Genomic DNA, 13,709 nt, shown 5'->3' with positions numbered 1-13,709 from the left:
CATTCAGCTGCACCTCAAGGTCCTGTTGTTGTTTTATACTGTATCAAAAACGAGAAACTCCACCACTCAGTTCTTAATTCTTTAATAATATATTACATTTATGCTGTAATACAATAATAATAACAACAGTAATAACATTAATAATAAACATACACAGAAAGTACAAAATGATTTGTGTTATTTTCTTAAGTTACCAACACGCAGTACTTCAAAATAAAAGAAAACAAATCTTCTTTAGCTGCCTCTCGTGCCTTCCTTCACCCTTGCTGCTAGAGAATCCAGAGAACTCGATTTCCCATGACCACCCACCATGAAGGACTACAAATGGAAGCTGGGTTTGTCCAATCGGATGGATCAAAAAGGCTTCCAAAGTTCCAGAGAGGGGCAAAGAGCAGGTTTTTGTCTCGGATATGGCTTATGGCGCTTCCCAGATGAGTTCAGTTCAAACTTTCTTTGTGTGTGTGTGTGTGTGTGTGTGTGTGTGTGTGTGTGTGTGATGACAGCGGGGGCTTCTAACACACACATAATAGTGGCATGTTTACCAAAGTAAATAAAAGGCAGGGGGAAATAACCAAAAGCATACTGCCATAAGTGGAAACTCATCCTGAAAAGACGCCATCGTGACACCAACCAGCTACTGAGAAGAGAGGTCCATGCGTCATTTTGAGCGAGGTGGCTGTGGACACACATTACAGTACAGATATCATCATAAGCCCCGCCTCCTCAGTGAGAGGGGAGGGGCTATAGAGGTTTCGAGGAGGTAAAAGTCTCAGTTTGTATCCTGAGGGCAAAGGTAAAGATGCAGAGGGTGTCAGTCAAGTCTTTTCTCCCTCTTTTCTCTTCCCTTCTGCCTCTCATCCATCCATGCATTCATCCACACGTGTGTTCCCCTCCCTCTATTTGCGGTGCTTCATCTCCTTGTCGTGGTGGCTCTTCCCTCCACCCTCTCCTTTGTCCAGCAATTTGATCGCCTCCATCAGGTAGCTCTGGAAGGCGGAGAGTGCGGCGCAGATGGCGGGTGTACCGAAGCCGTGGGTGAGCAGGCTGAAGTGGGTGAGGCTTCCCTGGACGCCCGGCTCCAGGCAGGGGGTGGGTCGACTGGCACCGAGCGGGGAGCGGTCCTGGGACATGAGGTCCACAAACTCTTTACAGATTTCCCTGAGAAGAAACAAGATCAGCCGTCAGTGTCGTCCACACCAGTCCACCGACACAAACACCAAACACACTCATACACACACACATTTCTCACAAACACACGGCATTTTAAAAAATGCAGAACGTTTGTTAAAATGTTTTTTAAAAAACTTGTTATTCTTTTCTGTATTTTCTTTTATGCATTCACACCTTTACATCCGGGTATCTTTATCTTAAATATGGTCAAATTAATGGCCATCAGTCTAAAGGCTTCAGAGTGCTCCAAATGATCAGTTTCAGGCATTTTTTTCAACTATTGGCTCACGATGATGTCATTGAGAGGGAATAGCCCTGATATGGTAATTTCAGGGCAGCCAATCAGAAGAAAGACAACTTGAATAGAAGTAAAACAGAGAGAGGATGAACTAAGGGGCTAAACTAAGACCCAGTAAAATAAAGAGTTTATTTAAAATTCATTTAATGTGATAAATTGACTGCATTTAGAAGCATTCGACTGTGATCTGTTAGACCTTCGTATCTAACAGGAGTTCTCTTTAAATGGCAACTATAATGATCTCATCATTCTTCCACAAACAACACACAAACTAACTTTTTAAATGTTCATGTCTGACCACTTCTGAGAAACAGAATGGCGCTGGTTTTTGTACGAGACTAGTTGAAAGCAAGAAGAAACGCTGAATATCACCAGCCTCACGCTTTAAAAGCTATTTCATGCAAGATTAACTCAAGAGTGAAATGAGCAGAAGAAGAGACCAGCCACTCACTTGGTGGCGAGCAGCATGCTGCGTCGCGTTGGGAGCTGGTCCGGCTCGCTCTGCCTGCACAGATACTCGGCCGTGGCTCTGGCTGGGAACTCTGTTTCACACACGTAACCGAAATCCCGCGCCAGATGGACGGCCTCACCTGGACGGGGAGAAGAGGGAGTTTGGATTAAAAAGAAGCTCGAGCTGAAATTTTCACATGGATTTATGGGGGGTTTTTTTTCACGTTCAGGGCTTCAGTTTAGTTTAAATCAAGTAATTATCCAGATAAAGACTTTTAAATATACACAACTGACTGTTCGGGTCAGGTCAAGATAAACTCACTAACCACTTCGCTCACTTTCACCACTCAAACAGTTCACTGCTCTCTGGCTACAGCTGCAGTTTTTTAAAGGACACCCTCCATGTCTGTGTGTGTGTGTTTGTGTGTGTGTGTATGTGCGTGCACTCGCGCGCACGCATGCAGCCATCCATGCTGTGGCTGTTTATTCATGTGTGCTCACGCAGGGATTTTTCTGTGTGAATATGTGTCTCTATCTGTCAGGATGTATGCAGGTCACTGTATATGTGTACGTGCCTCTGTGTATATATGTGTGTGTGTGTTTGTATGTGTGTTTTTCCTACCCTCCACTAGAGATGTTAGCAGAGTGACGTTGGCTGCCTTGCGTCGCCCGGCGGGCAGGTTGAGGCCAATCTTCTCCAGACGCTCTCTCAGACAGCGGCCACCATTCTTTGACTTCGCCCTGAGGGGGGGACAGGGAAACAGAGGGAGCAGTTTTAGGAGATGCTTCTTGTGTATTTGTGTGTGTGCGTGCGTGCGAGTGTGTTTGTCTTTATGACTTTTGTTGTGGCGTGCTTCTGTGTGGCCCTCTGTACGTGTGTGTGTGCACGAAGCTAAACTCTCCCTATGTTCCCTGTCAGCTCCGATACTATCCAGTATTCTTCTCCATGTTTTTCTGCTTTGCCTCTTTATATTCGAGTAAAATCTAAAGCCAATGAATCCTGCTCATTGTTGATTTATTAAAGCTCTTCAGACCTCAATCACATAATTCATATAGACTTTATGTTTGGAGACACATACGATTTTCTTTGCAATAACCTTTAAATTTAAGGTAGATGATGGGTAGTATATGAAATAAGTAATTCTACAGTGTAAAAAGATATTCTGCATTAAAAATCCTACTTTAGGAGAAGCATAGTAAGGCAGTGTTATCAAAAAAAATCCCTTAAATATTTCTACATTTCATATTAATATGAAATAGGGACTGATTTATGCATCATATGCGAGTTTAAGCCACTTTACAAACTGTAATGTTTTACACGTTAACATATTCATTTCTTACAGGAGATAAAAATGAACCAAATCATAACAAACATACAGAATAAAACAAATATCTTAAAAAATCTGCAACACTGCACCAATTTCCAAAGTAACCAGGTACCAAATCATTGGAATAGGGTTCATTTCATAATCTGCAAAAGCATAAAGTGGATTAAGCAGAGGTACCTCAAAGTGATAGGCAGTGATGTATTGTTATCACTGGGGTATCTGTATCTCTCTGCAGGGGAGGCGCTGGGTTTTTACGGCCCTTTAGATCTTTTAATTATGTCCTCTCAAAGTATTTCAGCCTGCAACTCAAATCACGAAGTTGTTCTCTCGCCCCGAGGCCGTAGTTCATTAATCCGCATTGCTTCTCTTGTGATTTAGTCTCATGACCCATTTTGGGTCCTCGGCGCTGGTCCTGTAGTTAGACTAAAATCAATCTTATTCTGAAAAGCTGAAAGCAGAAACGTCCTAATGTATGGCGTGTATTGTAAAGAGTGAGACCGTTACAATAACTAACGCGACATGATTAATGTGGCCAACAAGAATTCACAATAGAGATATTAATGAAGTGCAGAAGAGAGAACTGAAATGACAGCTGCGTGATTCATAATTCATAATATCATAATATTAAACATTATTAGACTCTGTTTATTATTGCCATCATATAAATATTTCATTTTTAAATATCATGGTCATTGTCGGTCCTCGTTTATTATTTCTCCTCTATTTGATAATAAAAGAAGTTTCTACCAGGAGCCTGACTGGAGTGGTAACTTGATCCCACATTCAAAGGTCAAAAATACGGAAAATGTAGTTCCTGTGTAGTTTTCTTGTGCTGTTGTGTTTCTAGACTACATTTCCCATAAATCCTGGTTATTGTTTGGTTTTTTATACCTCTCTGAAGAAGATAAACAAGTCACATGTGCATTTTCCTCCTTTGTGTTGTGTCATAAAGCAGCACCTAGTAGGTAAAACGTATTATATAGTAGGGGTATCAAACATAAGGCCCAGGGGCGAGAATGGGTCCAGAAAGCACAAAGGGCAGCCCATGAAAATTTAGAGAAGGGCAAATATTTTGGACTTTAAACTGTATCTTGTATCATGTTTTAGAGCTTTTTCCTACAGATGAACATCTCCTCCATGGACATTCATACTATACCAAAGAAATGAATTAATTATAAACATTTAAATGACAGAATAGTTCCTGTTTTTTCACCGTCAAATACAGAAATTTATAATTATATACAGATTTTTTATTTTTATTTTTTTACATTTTCTGTGAATTAACAAAAACTTTCTGTTTTATAATTACCTAACAGTCTTGGACTCCAAAATCTTTTCTGCAATTTTACATATTAATTTCTTACAAATTAAGTCAAAAGAGTCGGGCTGTCGGAGCTTCTTATCTCTGGGATTAAATGTGTAGTTAAACTTCTTTACACTGACAGAAAGAAGAGTTTCACTGGTCTGACCCCTTACTTAAGATCAAACTGGGTTTCATGTAGCCCATGATGTAAAATTAGTGTGACATCCCTGTTACAGAAGATCAAATTCAACCAGTTCAACCAGTAACAGATGCTCCTGCTGAGGACTGCTCCGTTTTACCGCATTTTTGGCTCCTAATGAGGTACAAGTTAGCATTTTTCCGTTCATTAAAAAAAGAAAAGGTTTGTATTTTTCTTGTGCTTTAATCTTTAAAGCCCAACTAAATAAAAACATCTTTACATCTAAGTCGCACCCTCTCGTTCCCCGTCTGCTTCTCACCTGCGGAGGACTCCTCCCAGCAGAGAAGCGTTGAGGCACTCAGGTGGGGAGAGGCGTCGCTGCACCTCCCCAACTGTCACCTTGTACTTGGAGGTGGAGCTGAGCAGCGACAGGCGACCCGGGACTGAACAGAAGACCTCTGCCGGGTTGGAGACGCACCCCACTCCGAGACCCTCCTTACCGATGGACAAGGCGGACAGGGACGAGCCGTTCAGCTTGGACGGGATGGGAACTGTGGGGCAAAAGGGGGATGAAAGGTGATTATTAAAGCGACAAAGACTGGATGAGGAGGGATAAAAGGATACAGATCATCAATCTTAACATATGTCATGTGTGGCGACGATTGTGTTGTGTGAATGACTGTGTGACAGCGTGCTCCTCCCCTCCTGATTAATCTATTCAGTGCAATGTTCTCCCCTGCGTCGACAGCTCTAATTCTGGAGCGCTGCTTGTTGATTCTGTTCCTTAAGCTGCAGGTGGTTGCATTTTAACTGCGCATTCTTAAATAGCTTCGCTTCACACCTCGAAGAGCTCAATTTGCACTTAACTATTTTAAATCGAGCTAAGAAGTTACACAGAGAAACCTTCAGGTGACTGGCCAGAGTCAGCAATCGAAGGCTACTCAGGTGTAACACTCAGTGTACCTGTTGCTACCTGAGCAGCAAGGGCAGGGGCAGATTTTGCTTTCTCCAATGTTTATGTTGGGCGATGATGAAATTACTTTCTACTTGAGCAGAAATCCTCTGAATTGAGAAGAGTGAAGGAAGTCAGACGATTTGCTTTAAGACTGCATTTCCTTGGAAGGATACAAAGAGTCCTTAGATCTGCTCCTCGTCTGTTTAATGTGTTCTCATTGTGCTTTAATCTTTAGTGTTTTCAGATTTATATGTCTATAATTTTCGCCTCCTGCCGCAGATTCAGTTTTCTCCGTATTCACACACTGTGGCCAAATGACTTTTAAAACATCAGCATGCTCCTTTAGAAACGATTTATGTGCACAGTAATAAAAACTGCTAACTACATGTCATCCAGAGTTATGAAGAGACTGTCTTTGGCGAATTATTTTGCTTTTAAATTTGAATATAAGCAGCACAGACATATTTCCATCCTCCTTCACTGCAATGTTGTGCATGCAAAATCAACAAAAAACTCAAACTGTTGGGATTTAGTGAAGCGATGTGAGAGAGATAGACATGTTTATATAGAGTTAACGGTAGAGAGAGGACAGGAAATGAAGACAGAGAGAGCGAAATAAGGTCTGACAGGCTATAAAGGTCCCTGGATAGTCTCAAAATGGGGATTATGTGGTTTGTGATGAGCGCTTTAAGCGACCAAAGTATGTTGTTTTATTTTATTTATTTTAATTTAGGACATCCAGTCCTTTAAGGTGAGATACACACAGTTAAATCTCTAGTCTGAGTATCACCGATGATGATGATGACGAGAAACTTTAAATCCTAAGCCTGAGATGGAAGCAAATCAAGCAGGCAATCGCTGAAGGGAACATCCGAAGGAGAAGAAGAAGAAGGCGTACTCCGATAGCACACAGTGTTAGGCTTAGCTGTCCTCAATGATGAGGACTCAAAATTTTGAAGGTTAAGGAATAAAATGAAACAATCAAAGATCTTAGAAATCCAAAAGAATCTCTGGTTAAAGAAACCTTGAATCAATCTGCACGTACGTCTCTTTCATGTGAGAGAATCAGATCTTTTAGTTGAAGGTTGAAGTTGAGGACTTATTTAACTCATGTAATAATAATTCCCTCAGCCTCACTTCCTGTGGTCGTTCCATGCCTCATGGCTCTGCAATCTCTCTTCTCCTTTCAGTCTTTTGAAAGAAACATTGTCTGTAAAACTGCACTAACGCTGGCGTGCCAGCTCCCTCGTTGCACTGAGAGGGTGCGCAACGGCGGGTGGCCTCTTTGCAACTCCCCACTGTGCAGCGCAGATTCCCCCCAAACTGCACACAATCTCTAAAATCGCCTCATTCACAACGAGCCGATTAACCAGGCGACGAGGCCGCAGAGCAGCAGAGTTTTTCTCCAAAGCTCCCCTCCTTTGTCATCTCCCTGCCCCTCCCTCTCTTTTCTCTTATCATCTTTCACTCTCTTGCTTGACTCTTTCGTGTGCCTCCCACTTGTCGTACCCCCCCCCCCCCTTCTCCCTCCTTGCTTGTCTTCTTCCCCCCTTATACTCTATCTCATTTTTTCTCCCTCATGGATTTTCTTATTCATGAGGGCTCTAGGTTTGCTCTGCTATCTGCTGCGAGTGCTCGCCGTGGAGAGTCTCGCTGCGGTAATTGATCAATTCTAAGCGTTTGGCAAACAAGTGGAATCACTGTCACTTCATCAGATGACTGCAGCAGAGAGATTCAGGGAGTCTGAATGAAACCAGAAATGTGTAACGCCGCTCCCAGGGCTTGATTTGGCAAATTACACCGAATCAAGCGGCAGTTTCAGGGGAAACTTTAAGGTGTGGACGGCCAGACCAGTTAGGATTCTTACGGTTTTGTGCAGTAAAAGAAGCACAGAATGTTTTTGTTTTGTTTTTGTTTTTTATTGTGCATGCATGTTTAAATTGGAAGTTTTTCTCGTTCTAAATAAATACAACAAAGAACCAACGTTGCTTAAGTGTTATTTCTCTTATTCTGTCAGTCATTTCATAACGCAGCGGGTGCCATCTTTAGCCTGTTTTTGTGCAAAACCTCCCTTTTTAAAGAAATGCACCTGAGCAGGGCGTCTATCTGTTTTCAAAGCATCGCGCTCGACACCAGCTACAAATCCAACATGAATTTTCTAATCGCGCCCCTGTGTCTTCTGCCACTTGGAGTCGGTAATATTAGTGTGATCATACTCTGCAAATTTCCCCACAACTCCTCTTTTATCATGTTCCCCTCCCTTTTCTTCCTTGCCCCACTTCTCTCTGCTCCTCACTCTAAGTCTAACACACACACACACACACAGACACACACACGTACACACTCTCATATGACCATGAACAGTTCATTAAGAATGTGTGCCTTTGGGGTGAAGTCTGCAGCTGAGTATTAGAGGACTTCTTGACTTCAAATGAAATAGCAAAACAGAATTATTTATAGTGTGTGTGAGAGTGTGTGTTCATGTGTGCGTGTGTGTGTGTGTAAGAGAGAGAGAGTGCAAGAGAGTGAGAGAAGCTGGTGTTGGAGTGCCCCTAAACACAAAATCCCCTTCAGCGTGTATGGCACAATTATATAGGTGCACACTTAGACACAAATGCACACATACACAATTGATCTTTTCTCTCTTGCTCTCTGACACACACACACACACATACACGTGCACACACAGACACACACGCAGCTCTTCTACCTCTTACCTTTTTTAATGACAGAGTGGTCGAGGATGCCCAAGGCTGATCCTTCCTCCATTCCCTGTGTCAGACAGACAGACAGTCACTATCATTTATCCACCGGCCTCAGAGCCACCACACACTCACACACAGAGACACACACAGAGATATACAGCTTGTCTCTCTCAGGCCAAAGCAAGATGGAAGGTCCAACATTTACTTTCCCCTCACAGCACATATGAGCACCATCAATATCCAAGTAAATAATAAAAGCAAATTTGATTTAGTGCAAGTTGCTTTGTGCAACAGAGAAAGTAAATGAGTTGAAGTTGTGACGCACAAAGCAGTTTACATTGCTTTTTAATCAAAAAGAAGACATGTCACTTCATTTCAATTCTTTTAAGCCTAAAGCAATAAAACGTTTGGAACAAAGGCTGTTTTTTGGACAGAAAAAGCAACATAAAGCAACATAAAAATCATTAATACATCTGCATAATATGTGTTAGGTAAAAATAAATAAATCTATCTTTTTAAATCATAAGAAAATGCGATTTACTGATAAGTGAAGTGTGGCTCAGCGATTCAAAGACTAAATTAGAAACATTTGAAGTTTTCTCTGATTGAAAGTAAAATCATGTTGCAGGGCCCGAGTCTCATGTTGCCTCCTTTGTGCTGACACTATGAGAGGGTTCAAACGCGGAGGATATAATCCATTAATCAAATAAAAGTCCCTGTCAAGTGGGAGCGTTTAACAGCAACATGCCCGGGTTGACTCCTCGCCCAGCGCTCCTCTCAGACGTTTCTTTTCTATTAATGACCGTGCAGATCAATTGGTCTCGGTGTGTGTGTGTGTCTGTGTGTGTGTGTGTTTTTTTTTTTCTTCTGCGAGGAGGCAACAAACAGCGTCTGCAGCTGCACCTGCTGCAGGGAAGCTGACTGCTCAATAAACCATAGAAACTATTCTTCTCCCCCTAAAAACCTGCAGAAGGCAAAAAGGCTGCAGAATCACTTTGTGTCTGCGCGAGACGGAGGATAATGCGGGAGTGGATAATAAAATGGAGTGAGGCCAAATTGCTATCATTCATTTAAGGAATGCAGTTTTTTATATTCATATTTTAGGGTATCGTTTTTATTGTGGATAATCCATTAAAAAAAAGCTTAGAAAAAAAACTTATATACAAAAAGATTTCAAGTAAGAAAACTGAAAACTGAAACATTAACTGATATAAAAAACCATGTAAGACATGTCGTTATTGATCATGTCCAGCACAAACGGATAAAGCAGGAAAACAGACAACTGTAAGATGTAGAGATTTAGAAATTTAAAGACTATTTTTTTTTCTTGTCTTGAGAAATCAGCGTGCTGCTGTTTCCTTTGCTGTTTCGGTGTCCGACGCTAAAATTAAAGTATCAGTTTTTAGGGAAAAATATAAAACTGCAGCTCTGAAGGTGTTTAAAAAAATAAAAAGACAAATAAATAACATAAAAAATAATTTAAAATTAATTACCAGAGTTGTTAATTACACGTTTCGCTTTTTATGTAGATGTTTTAGTGTGGCCTGCATCTTTATAAACTCTTATTTGGAATTAAAGATAAATTGCCCTGAGGCCTTTTCGCCGCACTGCGCGTTTTCTAGAATTTAGTAGAATTTAGTAGTATTTATTTACATACGCTAATTTTTATAATATTTCATTATCATAAAGGATAATTATTGAAGCACAACAAATAAGAGCGTTTTAAGAAAGAATGCATGCGTCTTTATCTTGTGCCGATTGACTTTTACGCACGGACTTCTCGAGCAGCAGTGCCAACGCAACACAAGCGGAAAAACAAAAAAAGTCACCTGAAGATCATCCAGGCCGTGGTGTCCCAGGTGCATCCCGAGAGGACCGTCTCCGAGAGCTGCAGCCCCTTCCCCGAGACCGTGCAGCAGCCGCGGGACAGCTGGATACTCCCGACGGGGGTCCAGGCTCAAAGCCCGGTGAGACTGTGATAGTAGCCCCCCTTCCTCGGAGCGCGACCTCTGCGAGTGCCACGCTGCTTGCTGGTGCTGATGGATGGAGTTGATGGAGGGGTAGGGGTCTGACAGGTGGGAATAAGCAGAGTCCTGGCTCTGAGAGTATGGCAGTGAAGACTGTGGATAGGGGGGTGGAAAGTAGGGAGGCTGGAAGTCTGAGGCCGGAGTGTGGCAGAGCGGGGGAGCCGAGGAGTAGGCGGCTTGGTTCAGGGAGGACAGCTGGGAAAGGCGCCCGCTCGGCGAAGAGCCGCTAAGTCCGTCTGCGCGGTCCTGCAGAGAATCAGAAAGTTTGTTTCATATCAGGAGCTCAACGTGCTCAGAGTTTCAGGGTTAAAAACATTGAGCTCAGAGCAAAAAAAATATTTTAAACCAAAGCGTTATTTCCATAAAAGAATCGAGATTTTAAAAAGGAAAAATAAAAGAAACAAATAAGTCACAAAAACGCAAAATTAAAATATGAAAAAAAGTTTTAATGTGTCAAAAATAAAAGTCGTGAATCCATAAATAAATATTTCCATTTCATTAGGGACGGATGGAAATAGCAGCTGCGCTTGAAGTGATGCGCCGTGGCAGAAGACGCCCTTGGCGTCGCTGCTGAAAAGTGTCAGAAAGGTCACTGCCACCAAGGAACTGCACAAAGGACAGGTAACGCACAGCAACAATAACAATAGCAGCACGTCGCTCCGGGAGGAGGCTCCATCTGTAAATAATCAGGGACTGCGTCAACAAACACAAACTGACCCCACGAGTGAAAATTAAAGCAAAAGAGGGGTTCATTCAGGCTGGCAAGGCGCGCGAAACCAAACGATAATTCAACGTGACTTCACAAGTTTGACCTCTCTTATTAAAAGAGATGCCAGTATGTTCACGCTGTGTGTGTGTGTGTGTGTGTGTGTGTGTGTGTGTGTGTGTGTGTGTGTGTGCAAACATGTAGTCCACTAGCCTACATTTGGGCTCACACACACACACATCCCGGTGAAATTTGATTTTTTTCTCAAAGCTGGGTCAACCTGATCGATGCTGTTGTGGTGGAAACAATGTCCATTATCTCCCTGCCAAAAATGCCGCCTTAAAAGCAGATATCGGTCAGCCCGGCACAGCTTCATTCGTGCACCGCCTTTCGCCCACAGATGAATGAAAAAGTGCATTTCGGCAACAAGGAAAGAATGGGCAAAACAATTAACAGACAAACAGATATTTGCAAAAGTTTTATAACAACAAACAGCAAAATTCTTTTTTTTTTTATTAAAAAATACACTGTAAATATCGAAAATGTCAACAAAAGAGAGTCATAAATAATAAAGAAAAAATAAAGAAAGAGAAGAAATGTAAGATTATAAGGTAACTGATGGGCCACAAATGAGAAGACACCTTAAGTAAAAGTGAAAATAATTATGTCTTCAGGTTTCTTCTTCTTCTTTCTTTTTTCTTTATTTTTTTTAAATCTCCACTGAGGTGCAGTCCACCATTCCCTGAGGCAAACTGTTCCTGAGACTGGTACCACAGTGGCTCAGGGATGGTTCCCCATGCGTTTTATTAAGATCCTTGGAAGAACCCGGAGGCCGGCTGCACAGAATGTAAGCCGGGATCAGCTTTGGTACATAACTATAAAACATGTCAGAGAGACTGACCGCTGCCAGGCCATTAAAACCCACTCAAATCATCTCTCAAAGAAATGCAACCTAATAACTTTAAATTAATATTATTATGGGCTTTCGTATTTGTGATCAAGGTCGATATTCAGTACTACAATTACTCATACTGATTGTGCGTACTTGTGCATTTCAAATTTTATTCCCCAAATTCTCTCTATATAAAAAAACTGCAAAACACAGAAAAATATGAGCATCCTTCCACCGTGTGGACTCCTCATGGTCACTGTCTCAGCTGCTGTGACCGTGTGCAGACAGACAAAGAGCATCTCTGGGACAGATGCGCGGCGCAGTGTCAGTAAAGTCTAATTTTTGAAGTATCTGTGATTCTTTGGAACCACTTCTACAGGAAACCGAATTAACAGCAACGGTTGAACCACAAATCTTATATGATTTAGAAAACAATAAACATAAATTACTATTATTCTGTAAGCTGACAGCTGATGTTAAGAATTCAACGCACTGTTTAAGTCTTTTTCTGTATCTTAATATACCAATTTTGTTAACTTGTTTTACCGCCAGCTGCAATTGTTTTACGCAGGTTTCTATAAGGTTTACTGACATTTCTTATGCAAAAAACAAAATCCTTATAAATATGTGTTACAGTAACGACTAACAGACACCAGCAGCCCTGAAAATACTCAAAAAAACCCAACCCAGAACGACTCTGTCTAACTTACCATAGCCGAATAGGTGTGGATTAACATCTGGACCAGTCTGGACAGATCCCCAAAATTTAAAATTCAACAGGAGTCGAAGGCTTCCCACGGCTCATAAGGTGTCACAAAAAATGTTCCCAGATGTAATCCAGGCCTTTATTAAAGGTCCATTCAATTCAGAGGTGCTGATATTTACTTTTCCTTATCTCTCTGTCTGCCGGAGCTCTTTACGCGCAGATGAAAAGCAACTGCCAGATACGAACACGCGCGTACAACACAACACAGAGTCCTGCAGCCTCTCCATGAGCGCACTACTTATAGGTTTTGCGCGCACCCGGCAGAATAAGGGGAGGGGTCGAGAGGAGCCACTTCTCTTAAAGAGATATATTCCTTCGCTTGCTTGTTTTGCCTCACGCTGATTGTACCGTTAGCTTTATTGTTGCCTTTTAAAATAGCATCATGCAGACTTTACGCACGAAGTAAGACTCCAGATGGGTTTTATTAGTAGTAAATATCCCTCAAAAATTCCCATTTTCAACAAGGAAATCATCTCCCGTGATTCTTTTAACGTCTACGTTAAAAAGTTAGTCTTTTTACGCACGAAATTTTAGAGGGATGGTTTAAAAATCTAAATTATTTTAATAGTTTCAACTTTTTTAATACACATTGAGTATTTCACGGTTTGAACCGACTTTAATTATCTTCTGACATAAAAAATAAATACATTTTAAAAAGACGTGTGCACCTTTTTACGCGCTTCTATATAAAACATAACAGACTCACGGAGCCCACCAATGAAGATAAAACTTTACCTGCGCGTTGTCAGTTTTAGTTCGGGATTTCCAGAGCATGATGGCGCTCGGGCTGTACGTCTGGCTGCAGCTGAGGGGTTAGAGATGGATGGAGAGGAGAAGAGAGGAGACAGGCTGAAGGTGCAGAGGGGAGTGAGTTACTTTGAGAGACGATGCAGTAGTTTGTATGGATGAGTCAGAGAATAGAGCCGGGTGTGAGGAAGGGGGGGTGCTAGAAAAAACACAAAAGAGGGCG

At 41.8% G+C, this 13,709-nt stretch overlaps 1 protein-coding gene across 2 annotated transcripts; it reads right to left on the bottom strand.

The window, feature by feature from the left end:
- Window positions 1-66: 66 nt before the first annotated feature.
- tfap2e (transcription factor AP-2 epsilon) lies at window positions 67-13,615 on the bottom strand. Of its 2 annotated transcripts, none has more exons than XM_087835282.1 (7): window positions 13,475-13,615; window positions 10,178-10,621; window positions 8,361-8,415; window positions 5,008-5,239; window positions 2,541-2,659; window positions 1,920-2,058; window positions 67-1,158 (listed from the first exon to the last, which is right to left on the bottom strand). In XM_087835282.1, exons 1-7 carry the CDS (start codon window positions 13,511-13,513, stop codon window positions 897-899), a joined length of 1,290 nt encoding a protein of 429 aa, XP_087691408.1. In that variant the 5' UTR covers window positions 13,514-13,615; the 3' UTR covers window positions 67-896. The 2 variants fall into 2 exon arrangements, with proteins under 2 accessions (XP_087691408.1, XP_006794419.1); XM_006794356.3 differs by lacking the exon at window positions 13,475-13,615 and adding an exon at window positions 12,684-12,943.
- Window positions 13,616-13,709: the final 94 nt, after the last annotated feature.

The sequence above is a fragment of the Neolamprologus brichardi genome, chromosome 22 (assembly GCF_056152115.1).
Source record: "Neolamprologus brichardi isolate AB-2024 chromosome 22, ASM5615211v1, whole genome shotgun sequence".
In the NCBI taxonomy this organism is placed as follows: Eukaryota; Metazoa; Chordata; class Actinopteri; order Cichliformes; family Cichlidae; genus Neolamprologus; species Neolamprologus brichardi.
Note: the sequence above shows the minus strand (reverse complement) of the source record. Positions and strands in the feature narration are given on the sequence as shown.